Below are 21,447 nucleotides of genomic sequence, written 5' to 3' on the forward strand. Positions count from 1 at the left end.
ATCTGCCCACCCAGATAAACAGCGTCATAGCAGCACCAGCTGTGCCCGTTCTCTTCTCATTTATTCCGTAGCCAACATTAGAATGAAGTGGTTCCCATAAATAAGGGGCATGCGCCCTCCCTCTTGACCATAGTCCATGACAAGGGGTGGGGTGGAAGGGGCCTGGGTTGGGGTCCCTGAGGGGACCCAGCAGGGGACTCGGATCAGTAAGCACCAGAGGATGAGCATGAGGGCCAGGCAAGAAGTCCAGCCAGACATCCCACTGGTCCCAGTGCCTGAGCTGGTGGGCACAGCTGCACCTGGCAGGCTGCAGGCTGGCAGTCAGGAGCTGCCCCGGATCCTCTCCATGTAGTTTCGAAGCTCCTCCGGGTCCTTCAGCCCCATGTCCTCACACACCCAGCGGATGTCCTCCTCACCTGCCACCAGGATGGACTGTACAGCCGGGGCCCCTACAGGCTCCTCGGACAGCTGGGCTGGGGGTGCTGGAGCAAAGGTCACAAACTCTACTCGCTTCCGACGTCCCCCAGCTTCTTTGCGGGCCAGGGTACTTGAGGAGCCAGCAGTGCCCTCTGAAGCACTGGGGGCCACAGTTGAGGCATCCCCTCCTGCCCCACTTTCACAGGGACAGCCCCCCTCCCCCTTGGGTGGGACCGGGGAAGAGCAACGGTCCAGCTGACGACTCAGTTCCTCCTGATTGGTACCCAGCCAGACCCAGTTATGGGGCTGAGGGGAGGCAGGGTCCATAGCGCTATCGGGAGGCTCTTTGCGCTGGTAGCGCAACACAAACACCACACCATTGACCAGGAAGATGAGAATGGCCACACAGAAAATGCCCAGCAGAGCATACATTCCCAGCTCTAGGTCAGTGACACGCTGAGGGGCGGGCACCATCTCTTCCTCATCTTCCTCCTCTTCTTTGGCTTCATCCTCTTCCATCCCAGCTTCTTCTGCCCGCTCAAACTTGCCCCTCACACCCACATGGCCCCCCATACCGCCTGCTACCTGCCGCTTTCCCTCCACAGTGGCTTCTGTGAATGGTGGGCTTTGAGCAGGGCTGGATGGGAGGGCAGGAGCTGGTGTGGGCAATGGGGGCAGCCCCAGCCAGGCCGTGCCTGAGGCCAGGGGAACCCGGTGGCGGCCTCGGCGACAGGGTTCTGGTGGGTGCAGAGCCACATGGAGGGGCAGCCCTTCGGCACCCACCCCACTCACCACCACACCGAGTTGGGCTCCCTGCTCTTCAGCCGGCAGGACAGCACCGGGCTCCTCAGCTGAGACGGACAGTCCCAGGTCACTGCGGTCGTAGAGCTCAGCAGGGGCCAAAGTGTGGTCAGAGAAGGACAGCCACAGGGAAAGGGCCACCTCCTGCAGGGCGCACAGACACAGGCAGAGACAACGCGAGGGCACGCACGCATGCACACACAGACCACTCCCACAGTGACAGGCCACACGGAAGAAAGAGCACGGAGCAAACAGAGACACAGGCAAATGGACAAAACACAGGGAGAAAGGGGATGCGTGTCAATCACCTGTCTGCCACTCAGCCTAGGAGTCTGAGTCCTCAATGGAGCCTAATGAGCCTCCCAGTGCTATACTCCAGCCAGCCACTGCTTGATCACTTCCAGCCACAGAGAACTCACTACCTCACAGGGAAATAATCCTTATTTTGAAAACCCTAAAGCAAGGGGTCCAAGTACCAGGACCCACTTCCTCCCATCCTCCTCGACCATCAGCCCCCATCAGTAACAGTTGACCATGCTCCCTCACCCCCAGCCATCACCTGCTTTGGGGCTGGAAGAGACGACTGGGCCCAGCACATGGCTGTGACCTCCCCAGGGTGGGATGTGCCCCGACTCAGGGACAGTGAGATGCCCATCACTGGCTGCACCCGGAGCTCCAGCACTGAGACCTTGTCATCTGTCACAGCCAGCGCCTGCTCCCCCAGGATGGAGTCAGATAGTGGAGAACGAACCTGAGAGTGGAAAGCAGATGAAAATGTACGTGTGTATGGGGGGGGGATATCTCCCCCACACAGACTCCCTAAAGTATCATTATTTTGGGCTCCCAGCATCATCGTCTCTATAACTCTAAAACACTTAAAGACTCCAATCCATACCAGAGGATGGTGCCCTTTTTCCAGAGGTCTGGTCCCTACACACACCCTAGTCCTCCACACCTACAGTGTTTCCCACAGTGAACTTCAGTCTCAGTCTCCTATCCCTCCTAGATTGCCCACCTATTCTCCCCAGCCACAGCCTAAGCCTCTAATGCAGCCTTCACACATAACCAGAAACATTCTGGGGACACCAGTACCCTGGGGGGTTGGGAGGGGTTAGAGTCTTGCTCTTTAGAGTCCCCTTAGTGGCTCACCTCGATAGAGGTGACTCCAGGCTCCCGTCCCACTAGGATGCGACCGCCTTCCAAGGAGGCAATGCGAGGATCTTGCACATGGGCGTGGGCTGCCACAAGGTGACTCACATCCAGCATCCAGTCAGGGCCCAGTAGGTGGGTGAGGCGGCGACCACCGTCTTGCGGGTGAGCCGCAAAGGGCACCAAGAAGCGCACCCCAGCTCTCTGGTACTGCAGGCGGCAGCCCCGGGAGCGCCGCTCTGCCTCTTCAGCAGCAACTTCAGGCTCCAACTGCCTGCAGGGCGGGGCGCTAGTGAGGGCCCCGCCCACTGGAGACCACACCTTCCCCAAACTTCAAACTCAACAAGGTCCAGCCCAGCCACCCAACTAGAGGTTCTAGATAGAAGCTTAAGGCCCCAGCTCCAGCCTCAGCTTGCACAAATAACAAAATAACGATAGTACAAGAGGCGGCTGACTGGTGTATGCCTCCTGTTCTTCAAACTCTGTCCTGAATACCCTCCTCTCCGGCTGCCAAGTCTTTCTGCTCAGGTCAGGGATGCCCATCCCCCCATGACTGACTGAAGAAATGTGCCTATCTATTCAGTTGGCTGCACCTGTTTCTGAATACCTCTGGAATTGAAAGGTGACAAGGCAACTGGGTGACAGCCCAGTTTCTACCGAGCCTAAGAGCTATGTTCCTTTGAGTGACTTTGTCCTCGAGTTCTGGTGAGGCTTCCCCCTCCCCCACCCCCCACCCAGTGTAGCTGATTTTTATGGCGCTCGGGGCCATTCATCAAGGCTTCAAGGTACAGTAGTGAACATTCTCAGGGATGGAGCATAGAGCTGGAGAAAACCAAGGAAAAAAGAATCCGTATGTGCTACAGCGGACTAGGAAGGGAAGACAGAGGGAATGTGGAGGCTTATACTACAATGGTCAGGGTTCTGGAGGTCAAAGGTGAGGTGATGGCTAACACTGCCACCTTGACAAGATTTAAAATCATCTAGGAGACAAGTCTCCGGGCGTGATAGTGAGGTAGCTTTTTAATCAGGGTAAACAGAGGTGGGAAGACCCACCATAAGTACGGTCAGTACCATCCTGTCAGCTGGAGTCCCACTACTGAAGAGAAAGGAGAAAGTGAGCTGAGGTCCAGCATTCATCTGTCTCTTGGCTTCCTGACTTTGCGTGCAGTGTGTCCTGTCCAGCTGTCTAAACTCCTGCCACTATGGCTGTTCCACCACAATGGGCTGTTGTCTTTTGAACAGTGAGGCAAAACAAAAACCATGTCTCTTAAGTTTCTTTTGTCACACATGTTGCCATGGCAACACGGAAAGTGATTAATACAGGCTGCAAGTAATGAGCAGTGTTTCAGACCCCAGCCTTGGCCCATGGACGTGTCTGCTTGTATACTCTCAGTCCCTGGAGAACTCACCAAATCCTATGGGCTCCTGCAGGCCTGAACTCACCCTTCTGCTGGGCCTGGGACCCTCCAGCCTCGGATTTGCTCCAAAGTGGTGTCAGTCAGCTCAATGCGCAAGGGCAATAGTGGGGCCCATACAATCAGCTTCAGTGAGGCCCGCAGTCGGCGCCACCAGAAGTCCACCCGCACCCCCTTGGCACCCTGGCTCTCCTGGCCAGCCACAAACACAGCATCACAGGCCTCAGATACCTGTGGAAAAGCAGAGATGGGCTGAGACACAAATGACAGGCATTGACAGCAGCATCTACTTCAACCATCACCAGGACTGCAACTCAAATTCAGTTCTGCAGGTCACAGATATGTGCTTCTCGAAGGGCTGGATGGTGGGGGAGGGGTGGGGCAAAAATCCACTCCAGGGCGGGACTGGGCCATACTCTGGGTTCTCCAGTGGATGAGCTGGGTCATTTGCATGGACACACACACAGCCTTCCTCCTAGCAGGATTGGGCTTGAACTTAGAACTTCAGTTACTTGGTGCCAGTCTCAGACACTGGTGTTAGAGGCACTACCAGCCAGCTCCAGCTAAATGGGTGAAGGCAGAGGGGGCAAGACAGGCCCACTTACCCAGGAGCCCCAAAAGGTGCTGTCACTCCTGCCTGGGATCTGGGTCAGTTAGGACCTCCAGACGGAGTAAGCTGCCTATCCTCTGTTAGCCTTCTCCCCCACCCAGGTCATTACAACAGTGATTATTATGATGATATTCATCAACTGTTAACAGCCGTAACTGCTAGTGCCTCAGTTCCTGCTACCTGCCGGACACCGTCTTAGGTACTTTTCGCTCTTACAGCAACCTAATGATACGTCAAAGTTGGGGGACCGGAGGAGAGTCAGAGAGGCTAAGACACTTGCACAGTGACTGCACAGCTAACTGAGAACAAAGAAAGGTGGTAACGATTGACACTGGCCACATGACAAGATGTAGAGCTCCCTAGGACGCAGCTCTCTAGTGCCTGTGAGGGGACTTCCAGATTGAGCTCACTGAAGTGGGAGAAATCCTTTTTTTTTTTTTTTTCCTGAGCACCAGCATTCAGCTCTCTGCTTCCTGACTACAGTGCAGTGTGGCCCACTGCCTTGAGCTCCTGTATTTGTCCTTCCCTGCCACAGTGGCCCGTACCCTTGAACTAGGAGCCAGAATAAACCTTTTCTTCTACACACTGCTTTTGTGAGGTATTGCCTCACAGCCACAAGAAGCTAGCAGAGGGCTCTGTAAAAAAAAACAACTTCCTGACGCCAAAGCACACACACTCTTCCAGCTCAGCTCCCTGGCCAGTGCCAAATGGACAATGGACAATGAATGTGAAAATAAGCTTAAGTCTGGGCAGGGCTGGCGTACGCCTTTAATCCCAACACTCAGGAGGCAGAGGCAGGCAGATCTCTGTGAGTTTGAGGTCAGCCTAGTCTATAGAGTGCGTCCAGGTCCAGGACTACAAGAGAAACCCTGTCTCAAAAAAACAAAACAAAACAAACAAACAAACAAACAAATAAAAAACAAAAAAACAAAAAAAAAGGAAGAAAGAAAATAAGCATAAGACTAAGCTTCACAACTTCCACTTTACTCTAGAGAGATGATAATTGGGACAAGGTTGATGTCACGGCTCTGCCCATGAGGATTATGCTTGAGAAGTTGCTCTCTGGGAGATGTGCTGCAGAAAGGAACAAAGCTATGTGTTTGACTGCACATACTCAAAGAGATGAGCACTGCCACTCACCTGCAGGACCTGTGTGTTGGCTGACTCACAGCCAATGTGTTCTGTCACCTCCTCCAGGGCTCCCCCACTGTCCACAGTGACAAGACGCACAGGGATGCGCTGTGGCACTCCAGTCAGTGGAGCCGTGTTCACCAGCTCCTCAGCCTGAGGGTGCAAGGGTCACTTAGTTCCAGGGCTCTCCTCTTTTGGGGTTCCTGGGGCTAGGCTTCCAGTGGGGCTGATCACAAATGGTAGCCTCTTACCTTGGCCAGGGGGATGAGGGCTCTGATGTCCCGCTCAGACACCAGGATCTCCCACACCATTTTGTCCTTCTCTGCTTCAGGGGCCTGACCTGGGTACTCCAGCTGCCACGTGACAGGGCGAGTGACTGCCACACCCCCACCAGTGCTATTCTCCACTGCAAAGTCCACCCATAAGAACTCAGACAGTTCAAGGGGGCTGCTGGAAAGAGAGAGACAAGCTGAGTGTTTGCCAGCTACCAGGCACCACCTGTGTCCACAAGCAGGCTCTACAGTTAGCCCCATTTTATTGGCAAGAAGACCAAGATACAAGAAGTGGTATAACACCTCCGAGACCATAGTGGAATGTGCCAGAGCTTAGCCTGCATCCTGGCTAGAAAGCCCAACTTGGGCTCCAGGACCCTCTTAAGATCCACAGAACCACTAGTCTATGTCCCCAAATGCTCATTGGGGTAGAGTGGGGGCATCCATCAGACCCTCAAATGTCTACTCTAGCATTTTAGGGCTAGAACTTTTGTTGGTGCCTACCTGGAATCTGGCCCTACAGACTCAGCACGGTGACAGGTGATCAGGCTAGTGTGGTGCTTTGAGCCCTTGAAGCGGTCTAGCTTAACAGTCCAGAAGGTGGGCTGGGCTGGGCGAGCAGCCGTTACCTGCAGTCCTTTCTTCACTTTGATCCTGCAAAGAGGGTATGGGTTATTGGCCAAGATGGAAATTGTGTTGCCAATTGCGTTGGAAAGACAAAGCACTAAAGATGGCAGCCTCCTGTCTGGCCTTCCCAATTCCAACAGAAATCTCTTCCAATCTCTCCCAGAAGGACCCCACGTCCAGACAGGTCACATCACACCCCTTCCTCCACCCACTGAAAAGCCACTTACAACTCTACTGCCCACAAGCTAGAGCCCAGGCCTGGTGCTCCAAAGCCTCAATAGGGACAGAGACATATCTATAAATTTTGATAAATTCTGGACTTGGACCCCACAGCAACAGTCATCCCTCCACAGCCTAGCTCACATTCATGGTACCAGGCCTTTGTTGGCTGTACCCACAGCCCAGTCTGCTGTTCCTCCTAAACATTATCCTTGTAGGTGGCAGTAGCTGGCTTTCTCCCTTTCTCTGCCCACTGGCCAGGCCCATGCTATCTAATCTAGTTTGTGCTTTCTCTTCCAGTCCTTGGTACAGATGGGGGCGGGGCCCCGCACACCTCGGTGCAACTCCAGGGCTGCTGGGGTACATAGTGTGAAGGTTTGCCTCTGTGTATTCAGTTGTTAATTCTGTGCCCACAGAGAGCTATGGCCCATCACCAGTCTCACATTTTGTAAATATTTGTTCCTTCCTCAGGTGAGGAAGGCAATCTAGAGTTGTATTTGATTGGTTCTAGTAAAAATGTGACAGCCTCAGGGTGTGGTGGCACGCACCTTTAATCCCAGCACTCAGGAGGCAGAGACAGGCAAATCACTGTGAGTTCAAGGCCAGCCTGGTCTACAACATGAGTCCAGGACAGCCAAGGCTACACAGAGAGACCCTGTCTTGAAAAACAAAAAAACAAAAACAAAAACAAAAAAACCCAAAAAACCAAAAAAAATCTGACAGCCAATGTCTGGACAGAAGGGAAAGGCAGAACTTCCAGACAGAGAGAGGGTTTCTGGGAGAAGAATTCAGACATGGTGATGTCAGTACGACACAGCTGTACTGGGGCCGAGAGATGTAAAGAACCAGTCACGTGGCAAAATGTGCACTAGAATAGCCGGGTCAAGACAGATGAGCTAGCTGAGAGGCTGCTCAGCTAAAGGTGTAAGCTTTAATAAATATTAATAAGCCTCTGAGTCTTTATTTAACTATTGGTGGGTCCAAGGGAGTCCTGCTCTACAGTGTGGAGACACAGGACTTGTACTGTGAGGTCTGTGGAGTCAGTACATGAGTGAGCCTGAGTGGGCATAAGGAGTAGGGAGACACATGGGGTGGGACTCCCATCTACCCACAAAGGGAAAGGGAAAGTGACACTTCAGACCCTTGTCACCTTCACTGGGTGGAGTGGAATGTGCTTTGGAGTATCTCCCTACAGAAAAGGACATGGAGAATGGGGGCTTTGATGGCAAAGTGCGGGCTTTGTCCAAAGGCCCCCTCAGCAGGAGTGGCAAGCAGGAGCAATCTATGCATGCTCCAGCCTAGATAGACCCCCTCCCATCTCATCAGCATTTGAGCATGGCCCAGCACTGGACACTACACTTCTTAGGCTCCAGCAAGTCTCTGCTTGGAACATTTATGCAGAACTCATGGTTGATAGAGGCCAAGAGCTCCAGCAAGGACTACAAGAAAAACAGAAACCCGTTGTCTTCCTATTTAAGTCCCTGACCCTCTTCCACCGATGGGAACCTAGTGCTCACCGCAGGGTTAGAAGGCTGGCTGTGAAGTTGTGGCGAAGTAGGAGGGTAGCAGTGAAGAGCTGGCCAGGCCTCATTGGCACATCGGGTGCCCGCAGAGTGACTGCTTCATCCAGTGGTACCTCCTGGTACTGTGGGGGGTCTGCAGGGTGCAGCTCCACACCACCCACTGGGAGAGCCTGCTCCCTGGTCTCCTCCTCTGTGCCAGGGCCACAGCCCCCGGGGCCCTCACCTGCAGGCTCCAGAGTATAAGCCAGTTCGGCCCTTGTGGTGGCACTTTGAGAGAACCAATGAGAAGGGAACTCCAACTCCACGACACAGGCACCCAGAGATGGCTGCAAATGCAATGAAAGCAAAGGTTGTGGTGGCCCTGGGAAGGGTAGGAAGGGTTCTTGCACCCATTGGCAGGGGAAAAAAAAAAACAAAAACAAACAAAACCTAAGCTAAAGAGGTCTATGAAAGGCAGAACCAAGGACGTCTCCCAGGGGCCACAATAAAGTACCCAGCAGGTCCCGGTCTCAGAACACTCTGTAGGTCACTTTCCTCATTTTGAACAGACTCGTAGCAAAGGGGCGGGGGGGACAATCTTTACTACATCCGAAGACCTGCCTAGAGCTCAGAATATCAGCAAGAACAGGGGCATCTCCAGTGGGTCTTAGGTCCTAACTACACAACAGTATAAATAAACCCTGCAAACGTCCCATCACTACACAACAGAGTTTGACAGCTCTGGTGCAGTGACTCTTACACATGTCTCCTTTCTTCTCCAGCTCCCTACAGGTGGGGACTGTTAGTCTGTTTTACAGATGAGAAAGAACTGGGCCTCAGAGATATTATGTGCCCAAAGCCATTCTCCACGGACTGAGATTCTTAAGGGAACCGGAGTCAGGTGCCTCATCCCCCTATACTTCCCAGACTGTGGCAGAGGCCTTTCCTCTCCACCCTGGCCCCCCCGCACCTGCATGGCACAGCAGGAAAACAACTTGCTCACCTGGAAGCGGCAGGCTTGGTGGGCAGTGCCTGCAGGATGTGTGGCATGCAGTCGGGCACAGGGCAAGCTGCCAGGTCCTGGCGGCCAATCCTGTCCTTTGAGGTGGAAGAGGACACGGGCATAAGGCTCTGCTGGAGTCACAGCTGCTTCCACAGAAACAGCCCGCACATCCCAAGGGACAGGCCGCCGGTGGGGCTCAGTGGCCCTAGGAGGGACCACCTGGAAAAGAACAAAAGAATAAGGACGGACGTTCAACTGCAGGGTCGGGAAGAGAGGCAGATCAGAGACAGGCAGGCCTGGGACGGTGGGATGTCAGGCTTTTACGTCAGCATGACAGGGGGTTGGGGGCCTTAGTTTTCCTGTGTTGAGAATGGGGAAAGCTGACTATGGCTGTATCACTCATATGTGCCCAACTTTGCCTAATTTCAGAAGTTAAGCAGGGTCAGGCCTGGTTCATGCTTAGGTAGAAGAATGAGAAGAGCCCCAGAACCCCAAACAACAGGACTCGTGAGTCGCATTTGCTTGAGAGTCCCTGGGCTCCATCCTTACCTGTTGAGTGGCAAAAGGTGGGTAGGAGGCCCGGAGAAGTGGCTGGGCCCTGGGCCAGGGCTGCAGGAGCAGAAAGGTTTCAGAACGGGAGCCCAGGGAAGAGTTAGCAGGTGGGTAGTGGCCCGCCCGCTGCACACGGAAATGTTCGGGGGCATCCAGGAGTTCCAGGGCCACTGGCAGGTAGAAGGGGTCCAGGGTGTCTTGGTTACTGCCAACTGAAGAAGAATAAAGGGTAGGCATGAGGTGGCTCCGGAGCTAGCAGAGCTTGAACTGGGCTCCATTCTCACTGTGGGGCTGGGCAGGAGAGAAATGGACCCAAATGTACCATCTCCCAGATGTGGAGGAGTCAACCCATTACACAGATGAGGTACTGAGCGCCTCACAAAAGCAGAGTTCGGGAATCAGGCATGGGAAGTAAAATTCTCAGCTGTACCTTCTACCTTCCACAGACCTTGTCTCTCTTTCCAGCAGAGCCTTTTCATCTACAGATGCCTACGACCTACATGTCTCAGATAGGGCACTTGGAGGGCAGGAGTCCTCCTGCCTCAGGGTCTATTCAGTAAAAATGGAGAGACACTTTTGCTGAGTCTGGGTCCTTTGGTGGACTTGACTGGACACTGCTTCCAAGTCCAATTACTGCCATGACACATTCACACCAAATTTCCATCCTTGATGCCTTCTTCCCTGCCCTAGCTGGGGACTGGGGTTCAGGAATGAGACTTGTGGGGTGGGGGGTGGAGGGGGCGGGGCGTACCAAAGAGGTCCATGAAGCTACTGGCACTCACTAAAGATGGGAACCACAAACCCGAGGAGACCGACTAGCCAATCATAAAAAGCACAAAGGCTCACAGAGGCCATATTGATTGTACTATAATCACCAAAGTAACAATTTTTAAAGCACTTAACCCCACACAGTCAATCTTACATGTATTCACTCTTTCAGTTCTCACATAATTCTGTAGGTTAAGTTCTGTTACTACAAATTCCACTTAATGGATTAAGAAAATGATGTTCTCCAACCTGGGGTGGACCTGAGAGGCCATTAAGGAACTCACCACTGAGATACCCAGCCTCTCCGTTCAATGCAACACCAGCATGCCATGTGGCCTTCACTCCCAGGCCATGCCACCCTCTCCTTCAGGATCAAGAGCAAATGCTGCCTCCTCCAGGAAGCCTTCTGTGGCTATTCAACCCCTCGCTACACTCCTTGTACCAACTCTGCTTGCTGCTTACTGCTTTTCTGAGATGGGGGACAATCCTCCCATGCCTCCAGCGTACATGGAACCGCAAGTACATTCCATGTGCCTGGTTCTGCTGCCTCTCCTGAATTGCCTGTCAGCCCCAGGTTCTGTCTTACCCACTCTGAAATTCCCTCAACTCGCCTTAGAAAGGTTGTCCGGGAGGCCAGACCTGCCTCTGTGTCCTAGCTCTACCCCATGAAAGATGCGCAAGGCACCAGCATCTTGGAACCTGGGTCTTCTCATCAGTAGAAGGGGTATTTCCTAACTCCACGGGCAGGGGAAGGCTTTATCAACTCAGTAGGCCCCATGTGAGGTGAGACTGTTGGCGAACAGAAGGACAGAACTCCCCTCCCCTCACTGTGGAAGGGTTAGTAGGGCTCCCATTGGTTCTGCTGGGTGGGGAGCAGGTACCTGAAAGAAGTTCCAGAACCAGCTTCCTCTCAGTCCCACAGCTGAACTGGGACGAGGGGCTTTCTTCTAGAGCCCCCACCCCCACCCCACCGCCCGACCCCCATTGCCTTATCCCTAAGGGTAACAAGCGAGTGACTAGTGGCCCCTGGGGTGGCTCCTGTCCACCTTCTAATTCACTGCTTCCATAATTACAAGATACTCAGTAGCTTGACTCCCACGGCCTCCCATCACTGGGAGTCCAGCCCTCTTGATGGGGGCAGGTAGGTAGAGAGTGCTTCGCCATCTCCCAATCTGCCAAAGCATCTTCCAACCTTTTAGCCACAGCTCATGTTGGGCACGAGGTAGCTGCTGCCTCTTACTCAGTGCTGGGTACACCTACAAGGGCTTGGAAAGGCAAGACTTGGGGAGGGGGGGCTCTCCCAGAAAACTCCAAGGTCGGAGATCTCCTTGGGACTGAGAGATTTCCCGATCTCAGGCAAAGAGGCTGGTTTGCATTCCTATGACTGGCGGACAAGCTGCTGGGGGCAGGTTAGGGAGAGGTGGTGCAGGGGGAAGCAGGGCAGCCGGGTTAGACGCCTGGGCTGGGGAGGGTGCTCGAAGAGGAGTTGGGACGCGGCAGGTGAGGATGGGAGTGAGAAGACCGTAGGCTCAGAAAGGTGCATCCAGGTAGTGCACAGGTAAGAAGGCAAAAGGGCTGTTGGCTGGGAGCTGGTTTCGCAAGGTTGCACCTCTCCAAAGCATCGTTCTAGGTTTAGTTCCAGAGCCTAGAGGCTTGGGGACACAACTGGCTCTTGGCCTCACGGGCCGGGTCGCCCCTCCCCTCCCCTCCCTTCCCGCTGACCTCTCATGACTTCCAGGGCGAGGGCCACCAGGAGGTAGAGCCAGGCACCGAGGGGCCCCCGAGGGGCCGCAGCCGCGCGTTCAGCCATCGAGGCGTACATCCTTCCCACTGAAGGCGGGTAACAGGCACGCGGCTCAGGTAGCTGCGGTATGGCTCCGCATCTCCCGCTCCTGCTCCGCGCCGACCGCTCTGGCCAGCCAGTTCCCCGAGCCGCCCGCCCGCGGCAGCAGTTCCCAGACAATGGAGCGGGAGAAGTGGGGTGGGAGGGAATGCAGGCACATGGGCTGTCCCCCTTCGCCCGCCGGGTCCTAGTGCCCTGCGGATCCCCAAACCCAGAGCGCCCGGGTGCCTACAGTTGGGGACAAGGCCGTGTCCCTGGAGACTGAGGCACAAGGTAAGGTTGGGGATTTCTTTTGGAAGCTGATTATCAAGGAGAGAACAAAAACAAAAACAAAACAGCAAACAAACAAAAAAATGTTTCCTCTGCCTCATGCCCTCCCCACAAGAATCTCACCTGTAAAGGCATCTCTCTTTAGAATCAACAGTTAGAAATCAGACATAAGGGAACAGAGCTGCGGTGCGGGGGAGGTGGGAGGAGGACAGAAAAGGAGAGGCCAAACGAGGCCAGGTGACGACCCTGAGGCATCCATGGAGGCAGTTTGTTTCGTGCCCAACCCCACCCCAGAAAGAATCCCAAAGGGTGAAGGGTGCAAACTGGTCAACCCTTCTGAGGAAGACCTGACTTCAGGTTCCCCGCCCAGCCTTGCCACCAGGTGGTGCTGGGAGAGGTCCAGAAGAAGATGGCATCTCCAGGGCAACTTAAAGAGGAAAAAGAAACACTGACATGCCTGGGCCTTCCACAAAACAGTGGGGATCACAGTGAGAACCTTGTTGCAGTCAATTCCTGTGTCTAGGAGGGAAAGTCAGTCTTTCCAAGCTTCCCAGGCCAGCAACAGGGCAGCATCCTGCAGCACCCCAAGGGAAGAGGGGCACCTTCAACCCCAATACTGTTGCCAGATCTCTAAGTGTTACAAGAGTGTGCGCCTCCCTGCAAGGTCCTGGAGGGAAGGGTACCAGGTACAGCCTCCTTTGAGCCCTTCCTTCTTCCCAGCAGCTTCCTGCTGGAAGTCCACAAGGTTGGGCTGACCTCTGCCCCCACAGAAGACAGTTTGGCGGCAGAGGCTTGGAGTAAATACATTTTATTCAGAAGAAGATAATAAAATAGCGTGCACTTTATTTAAAACCAACCAAGCGCTGATAAAAATATATATCACTGCAGCCATGATTCAACATCAAACCTTCTCGGTAAGAATAGGCATTTATTCTTCACATGCTGTGCTGGACCTGGCTCAGGACACCTCCCTCCACCAGGACCCTAAAGGCCAAGGCCAAGAGTGAGCAAGTGCCCTGGTGGAGAGGGTGAGTGGTGGGCTCGCCCTGAGCCCTGCTGAGCAGATCAGGGCGAGGTCAGGCTCTTCCCAGTTGCTGGGCCATAGTTGCTCCTGGACGGCAGAGTGGACAGGAGGAGGACTACAGGACAGCAGCTCTTCCTGCCTTTTTCAAGGTCCCCGCAATCCCCAAAGGACATCTGACAGTCCATGCAAGGCCCCAGCTGCAGGAGAGTTAGTTAGCTTTTACTTTGGCTGCAGGAGTCAGGATTCTGCAAAGGACTGCTCTCTCTCTGAACACAAAGTAGCCACGGCACACTTTCCTACATTCAGTGTGGCAAAGGGGAATCCGAGGGTGGTGTTGACTCCAGTTAAGGCACTTGTAACAGAACCCAGATGCACAGGCCTCCAGGGACCCTGGTTCCTCTTCCCTTCTCCTCAGGTCTCTCATCTCCCCTCCCTCCCTATTGCTATGCAATGAGGAAGACAGTGAGGGCCTTGAGGGCCTGGGGTGGTGTGGTGTGGTGGGAGTCAGGAACAGGAAGAAAAGAGTTGGGGGCATCGTCAAACAGGGGCATCAGCCTGGGAAGGCCTTTTTTTAAAGGAAGCCAGGCAGCAGCAGGTTAATCATCACAGAGATCAGTGGCAGTGGTGCTGGCTGAGAGCAGAAGCCAGAGCTGAGGCCCCTCCAACCCACCCTGGGAGAGGTAGGGTGGGAGCAGACAAAGGTCAAGGAGCCATCCTGTGACTGAGCACCTGCAGAGGACAGGTTCTCTTCTCTCAGCTAGGGGTGAGGGCAGGGGCTAAAGATGTCAAGGGTTCAGACACAAGGCAAAGAAAGGGCGAGGATGGGGGTGGGGCACTGCTGCAAGGAGGGCCATGAGACCCAGAAGCAGCTCAGCTCTTTGGTATGGTGAGAGGTGTCACTGTGGGACACCCCTGTCACTCTTCCTCCAGACTCCGAGGTGCCTTGGCTGCTCGCCTCTGCCTCCCACGCAGCTCTTCTAGCTGACGCTCCAGCCCCCTCACCTTGGCTTCCAGGTAGGTCCCTGAGCCCTTGGAGCCAGTGAGCTTGCTCAGCAAGGCGAAGAGAGTTAGCAAGGCCAGGAGCATCAGGGCCCGGGTGGACGGGTCAGGCACAGACCTCACCAAGCCCACAAAGCCAGCCACAAAGAGGACGAGCTTCAGAGCCCCCAGGATCCTCCCTAGCAAGGCCAAGAACAAGCCGAGGAGCAGGGACAGCAGCCAGTAGATGACCAAGGCTGCTGCTCCCCACAGTAGAAGGGTCTGGACTTGGCTAGGGCTGAGCTTCAAGCCCTGGGTGAGCTGTTCACCTGAAAGGGAAAAGGACAGAGTCAGCAATCTAGAGATGCGGTGAGGGAAAGAGGGGCAAGAAATGGTGAAGCAGAAGAGACCAACACCCTTGCAAAGGCATAACCCATTCTTACAGGCTGGGGGAACGGGTTTGAATCCCAGCCTCCTGCTGGGGACTCCTGGAAGACTACCTCTCTCGTGGAGATGGAGTTTAATTTATTATATATTATATTATATATTAATTTATTATATGAGAATAGTGTGTCCGCCTCCATGGGCTATGGCTAACCAGAGGAGATATTATGCCTTTGCACCGTGTCTAACACAAATAAACCCCTGGTACGGTGGTAAGAATCTCTAGCCTCCCTTCTGTACCTCTGGGGACATCTGTAAAAAGCTGGGGAATGTCCAGCCCCCACACAGATAAATGCCCACCAACAGCAAGGTCAGACCCAGCTCCACCCATTTCATTCTCTGCCACTCACCATCCAGTCCCAGGGCACTCAGGAGCTGGGCAGCAATCCCAGACAGGGCAAAGCAGGCCACAGAGAGGGCTGATGAGATGGCCCACATCACCTGCGACAGGGTCTGTGAAAAAAGACAAATCCATCAGGGATGAGGCTCTTCTCCTCCCGCCTGATCCTCATGGCCTGGGCAGACCTTCAGGGAAATCTCTGGCCTGTTTCTGCCCCAGTGAAGATGGGTCTGGGTGAGGAGGCCATGGACTCTTGAGTCCAGAGAGGGGCCCTTCTGCCATGTCCCCTTCCTGACACAGAACCCAGGACATCTGGGACAGATGTCAGTTGGTCATCTGATCTGCTTTGGAGGTAGCAGGACGTACACTTTCGTGTGCATGGACTACCTTATGGTAGCCACCCTATGAAACTGGAGGCCCCAAGCTTCTGAGGGAATCATGAAAGGGTGTGTCCACGCAAGGCTAGGACATGTGAGAGAAAGGGAATCAGGCAACTGATGGGTTTGTACCTGTCTGCATGTGCATCTACAGAGGCCCATATGGAGACTGGAGGTCTTCCTCAACTCTTGGCTTGCTTTTTTAAAAAAAAAGATTCTAAAGCCGAGTGTGGTGGCACACGCCTTTAATCCAGCACTTGGGAGGCAGAGGCAGGTGGATTTCTGTGAGTTTGAAGCCAGCCTGGTCTACAAAGTGAGTTTGAGGACAACCAGAACTACAAGAGGAACCCTGTCTCAAAAAACAAACAAACAAACAAACAAACAGAAAAGATTCTATCTTTACTTATGTGTCTATACGTGTTTGTATATGTGTATGAATATATGGGGGTTGGGGTGCAACCAAAGAAGTCAGAGGAGGGTGTTGGATCTCAATCCATTGTGGTGCTGGTCCTCTGCAAGAGCGGCAAGTGTTCTTAAATGCTGGGCTGCCTCTCTAGCCTCTAGTTTTGGAGATGGGGTCTCTTACTGAACCTGGAGCTCCAGTTTCTGCTAGTCTGGCTGGCCGGCAAGCTCCTGGTATCTATCTGCCTGTCTCTGTGCACCCCAGTCTCCACTGCTGGAGGTTACAGACATGCACACCATGCCCAGTTTTTACATACCCTCTGAGGAGCTGAACTCACGTCTGCACACTGGCATAGGGAGAACCTGACCCACTGAGCCATTTTCCCAGCCCTATACTGTGGCTTTTATAAACTATTGGCTCAGGCACTTTGGTATGAACTATCAGAAGGATGGGGCACAATACTAGAAATGGTACTGGGTGGAAGAGCTGACCCTGCCACAGGCCCTTCATGAGCCCCACCTCACTTTTCCAGGTGAAGACTTGGATTCAGATCTCTGTGCTCTGCCAGTTCAAGATGGAAGGTGTGTGTGACTCAGATCAAGTCAGACACTGTGGGTAGCCACTAACATGAGTTGTGAGAGTAGCTCACTTTGTACCCTTTCTGGCCAAATGGACAAAGGCTGGAAAGAGATGGGGTCGTGTGAAAAGGGCAAGAAACAGACAACCAGCCAGCAAGAGGCAAGACTGTCAGGCTGTGTTTGTGGAAGGTGGGGGATCTCTGCAGCAGAGACTAGGACAGAGAGGATGTGGTGGCAAGGTGAGGTGGCAGCAACAGTGTCCCTCCTTTTCTTTCTGCACACAGACACCACAGGCACAACCTTCCTTACCTCTGAAATCACGTGCATGGTCTCTGGCCCCAGCCAGGTATCCAGCGTCTCCTTCAGAGATCGGCCAATCTGGGACAAAATATCACCTGAGGCCTCCCTCTTCTGTTGGCCATGGTTGCCAAAGTCTCGCTGGGCCTGCGATGCTGCTGAGTGGACGAGGAGAAGAGCCACTAGGACCATTAGGGCGGCTTTGAACAGACGCCTGCTCCAGGATGGATTGCTGTCTGGGCCTGCCATGTTTGTGTCTGTCAAGAGAGGGCCAAAGGGTAAGCAGTGAGCCAAATCTGTTGGACCCTTTTACTTTCCCAGCTGATCTGTCAGTCCCCTTCTCCACCCCTGGCCCATGGCAAGCATCCCAGCCAAACCTAAAAAGAACAGTTTGACAAAAACGATAAACCATGACTTGCGATCTAAGCTGGGCACAGCTTCCTCCTTTGTGTTCTCTACCAACACACCAGCAACAACTATTCCATGCCTTAAAGTGGCCAAGGTCTCACTGCATATTCTGTTTCTCCAGGGTTTTTGTTTGTTTGTTGTTTTTTTCTTTTTCTTTTTTTTTTCTTTTTCTTTCTTCTTTTTTTTTGAGACAGGGTTTCTCTGTATAACAGCTCTGGCTGTCCTGGAACTCGCTCTATAGTCCAGGCTGGCCTGAAACTCACAGAGATCTACCTGTCTCTGCCTCCCATGTGCTGGGATTAAAGGCATGAGCCACCACTGCCTGGCCTCCATTTCTCCAGTTCTAAATCCCAAAGAACGCCTGTCTCTACATCTGAGGCACAATGGACATGAATGAATTGTAAATCTCTAAAGGCTTCATCCCAAGAAGCTTATAATGTACTTAAGCCAAAGCTGACAGGAAAAAGTAACTTAAAAATAGCATATAAGTAGGATTACCACTGTACACTAATATAAAACAAAGCACTTGGTTAACAGAGACACAAGAATGACTGCAGAGAAGCACTTGTGCAAGGTCACTGGGCTTAGAAGGATTTCAACCCAATCCTGTGCTTCCAAATCCTACTCTTGCTGGGGGGTCAAAGTGTTCAAGCGGACTCAAGTGGAGCTGCTCAGTGACATCACCAAAGAGCGGCACAAGGTGCCAACGTCTGTGTCCAAGCACACCGGTCCTGATGGCACTGTGTCTGTGTGACCTTGGACATGAGCTCCTCGATGATCCTCCTATACAAAGTTGAGAACCATTCTAAGGCCTAACTCTTGTTTCTCCTCTACTGTCACCAGCCATAAGATTTCTGTGACTCCCTGTGTGACATGTTTTGCTCTGTTGTTCTCCTCAACAAGGAAACCATCCCCTTTGCCCTGGACAGCCTCTATCCTTTGGCTCGGTTCTGGTATTACTGACCTGGAAGCTAAGTCACATCCCTTTACCTATTTGTTTGTTTCGTTTTGTTTTGTTGGTTTTTCGAGACAGGGTTTCTCTGTGTAGCCTTGGATATCCTGGACTCACTTTGTAGACCAGGTTGGCCTCGAACTCACAGATATCCACCTGCCTCTGCCTCCCGAGTGCTGGGCTTAAAGGCGTGCACCACCATGCCCAGCCCCTTTACCTACTTGGAAGTGGAAAGTTGAGGACATTTGGTTATAATACAGTGTACACAGACAGACAGACAGACAGACAGACAGACAGACAGACAGACACACACACACACACACACACACACACACACACACACACACACACCCAGCAGTTTGGTTTTCATCTACCCTTCCTGGCTCAGAGCTCACACATCTCATATAATGCAATACATGGAAAGAACAAAAAAAGATACCTTTTGTCAAAGTAATTAGTCTTTGAGCCTGGCTTCCTGCAACATCTTCAGAGAATGAAGGGTGAAAGACAGCCCTTCCCAACATACCTTTGTGTTAATAAGACCATTTTTAGAGCACTCCCTAGATAACCACAGGGTTAGAGGAGTAATTACCAGGGGGACCAGCCATGCCTTTAGAGGGTTGTGACTTTTACCGCCAACCTCTGAAGAGGAAGGCTGGCTGACAATTGAGTTGATTCCCATCACCAGTAATTTGGTTGGCCACACCTATACAGTGCAACCATCCTTTGGTGGGTTATCCTTTCCAAGGTAATTTCCCATTCTTTTGCCCACCATTATACTTCTAACCTCTAGGAAGAAGTTGTACCATAATGATTAAAATGTCATCTGTTGCTGGGGGGCAGGCAGCTCAGCAACAGATGGCTTGTCTAGCATGTGCATGGCCTTGGGTTCAGTCCTTAAAATGACAGATAGACAGATTGGTATCAACTGCTAAATAATCTGGTTTTTTTTTTTTTTTCTTCCTATTTTGGTTTTTCAAGACAAGGTTTCTCCGTGTAGCCTTGTTGTCCTGGAACTCGCTTTACAGACCAAGCTGGCCTCGAACTCAGAGATCCTCTGTCTCTGCCTCCAGAGTGCTGGGACTAAAGGCGTGTGCTACCATGCCTGGCTTAAATCATCTTTATAGAATCCATAACATCTGGTGCATTTTGGATTATATCAAGATTGTAATGTCCTTCCTTGTTCTTTAATTCTATGCTTCAACTAATACAAACTATGTAATGGCTATGGAGTCTAAATTACAGACAAGTCATGCCTATCTAAGAACTATAGGGACTAGCCTCAGGGGACTGAAGTCATGATCTGGTCAGAAGAAAAAAAAAAAAAGGTAGAGCTGCATGACCTGGATGAGAAGACCCCACTTGGCATGTAGCACCCCTACCCTACACACCTCAAACCCCTCTATATAGCTGCACTCCATAAGACGGAGATTTGAGGGGCTGGAGAGATGGCTCAGAGGTTAAGAGCATAGATTGCTCTTTCAGAGGTCCTCAGCTCAATTCCCAGCCACCACATAATGGCTCACAACCATCTATAATGAGATTGAATGCCCTCTTCTGCATGCAGGCAGAGCACTGTATACATAATAAATAAATCTTTAAAAACAAAACAAAACAAAAAAAACCTGGAAAAAAAAAAAGATGGAGATTTGAGGCCAACAGCCCCTTGTTTTCTCAGAGGCGGGCGCTGAATGAATCTGATTTCCTTCCCACCAATTCTTCTCTCTTCACTACTATTTGCTTTCAAGCAATGAGAGGCAGAAACTGTCTCCACAACTTCAGATGCCAGTCACCAAGTCCTAGCTTATTTTCTCTGTACGCGGTCTGGATCTAAGTCAAGGTTCCTACGTCCCTTTCATCAGGTTCAATTAATTGGTTAAAGGGAGCTAGGAGTTCATGGAAACACTTAAGTTCACTGGATAAGCACAAATATTTATTATAAAGATACTGGTGTACATCAGCTGCAAAGATGGTAGCACGAGGTACGGGGTGTGGGCGAGGCATGCAGAGATGCCACACCCTATCTAGGTACACCACCCTCAGGAGGCCTCCACATGTACCATGATCAGGAAGCTCTCCAAACCCAGTCTTTTCTGGATTTCCCCCAGAAGCTTCCTTATGTGTTACCAACAAATCTCTGGCCATTGGAATCAACTCAGTCATTAGCCACCTTTCCTTCTCAGCGGTACCAACTCTTTCAAGGCATGGCTGGTTCTCCTGGCAATTACCCTCTCCAATCCTTGGGTTATCTTAGGAAGTTTTCTAAAAATGCTGTTATCAAAATGGAAGGTATATTTGAAAGGGCTGTTCTCACCCTTTGTCCTCTGAAGACGTGACAGGAAGCCAGGCCAAAGGATAATAAGCTTGACAAAAGGTATCTTCCCATGTTTTAAATTATATGGGATATGTGAGATCTGAGGCAAGAGGGCTAGATGAGAACCAAACTGCTGGTATGTGTGTGCATGTGTGTGGACACTGCGTGTGTGTGCGTGTGTGTGCGTGTGTGTGTGTTTGCGCGCGCGCTATATCACACCAGTGACAGGATGGCCTCAACTTTCTACCTACAACATAAGCAAAAGAAGCCAGGTGTGGTGGCACACGCCTGCAGGCAGATCTTTGTGTGTTCGAGGCCAGCCTGGTCTACAGAAAGGGTCCAGGACAGCCAGTGCTGTTACATAGAGAAACTCCGTTTCGAAAAACCAAAAATAAAAAACAAACAAACAAACAAAGCAAAGGTTTAAGGAAGAGCCCTTAAGGAAAGGTTATCATGAATAAAAAGCAGACACTGGACTGGTCTTGCGTACACTACTTATCTCAATCTCACAGGTGATTATCGGGTAGGCATTGCATCCCCCGATGACGAAATCATCAGGGCATACACAGTACATGGGAAAACCAAGTTGTGATTTCAGGTGTATCCACCAAGCACTCCTTCTTCGCACATAGCCACTTTGCTGTATTGTGTTCAATTTAGAAGTTACTTATAAAGTCATATAATAGATTTATCGTTAAGCTAAACGCACTTGGCATCTACCACCCACCTCAGTGAACTATGGTGAAAATGTAC

The 21,447-nt window shown here is 52.1% G+C and overlaps 2 protein-coding genes across 3 annotated transcripts; both read right to left on the reverse strand.

Moving 5' to 3' along the window:
• Positions 1-40: 40 nt before the first annotated feature.
• On the reverse strand, positions 41-12,424 carry Tmem132a (transmembrane protein 132A). Of its 2 annotated transcripts, none has more exons than XM_051146155.1 (11): positions 12,189-12,424; positions 9,696-9,910; positions 9,147-9,365; positions 8,159-8,490; positions 6,300-6,449; positions 5,775-5,970; positions 5,533-5,676; positions 3,811-4,013; positions 2,368-2,641; positions 1,778-1,969; positions 41-1,362 (listed from the first exon to the last, which is right to left on the reverse strand). In XM_051146155.1, exons 1-11 carry the CDS (start codon positions 12,286-12,288, stop codon positions 322-324), a joined length of 3,066 nt encoding a protein of 1,021 aa, XP_051002112.1. In that variant the 5' UTR covers positions 12,289-12,424; the 3' UTR covers positions 41-321. The 2 variants fall into 2 exon arrangements, with proteins under 2 accessions (XP_051002112.1, XP_051002111.1); XM_051146154.1 differs by having other exon boundaries at positions 5,775-5,973.
• Positions 12,425-14,438: 2,014 nt separating this feature from the next.
• Positions 14,439-17,269, reverse strand: Tmem109 (transmembrane protein 109). The gene is made up of 3 exons (XM_051146153.1): positions 17,033-17,269; positions 15,376-15,478; positions 14,439-14,910 (listed from the first exon to the last, which is right to left on the reverse strand). The coding sequence occupies exons 1-3, from the start codon at positions 17,267-17,269 to the stop codon at positions 14,519-14,521; spliced, it is 732 nt and encodes a 243-aa protein (XP_051002110.1). The 3' UTR covers positions 14,439-14,518.
• Positions 17,270-21,447: the final 4,178 nt, after the last annotated feature.

Source organism: Acomys russatus, chromosome 5, assembly GCF_903995435.1.
Source record: "Acomys russatus chromosome 5, mAcoRus1.1, whole genome shotgun sequence".
In the NCBI taxonomy this organism is placed as follows: Eukaryota; Metazoa; Chordata; class Mammalia; order Rodentia; family Muridae; genus Acomys; species Acomys russatus.

Excerpts from the sequence above, each read along its gene's own strand:
- Tmem132a (XM_051146154.1), bottom strand. The coding sequence starts at position 12,288 with ATGTACGCCTCGATGGCTGAACGCGCGGCTGCGGCCCCTCGGGGGCCC. Across the intron at positions 4,014-5,532 it reads CCAACACACAGGTCCTGCAG|GTATCTGAGGCCTGTGATGC; the intron begins GTGAGTGGCAGT and ends GCTTTTCCACAG. Across the intron at positions 2,642-3,810 it reads GTCCCAGGCCCAGCAGAAGG|GCAGTTGGAGCCTGAAGTTG; the intron begins GTGAGTTCAGGC and ends CCCGCCCTGCAG.
- Tmem109 (XM_051146153.1), bottom strand. The coding sequence starts at position 17,269 with ATGGCAGGCCCAGACAGCAATCCATCCTGGAGCAGGCGTCTGTTCAAA. Across the intron at positions 15,479-17,032 it reads CCATGCACGTGATTTCAGAG|ACCCTGTCGCAGGTGATGTG; the intron begins GTAAGGAAGGTT and ends CTTTTTTCACAG. Across the intron at positions 14,911-15,375 it reads GAGTGCCCTGGGACTGGATG|GTGAACAGCTCACCCAGGGC; the intron begins GTGAGTGGCAGA and ends TTTCCCTTTCAG.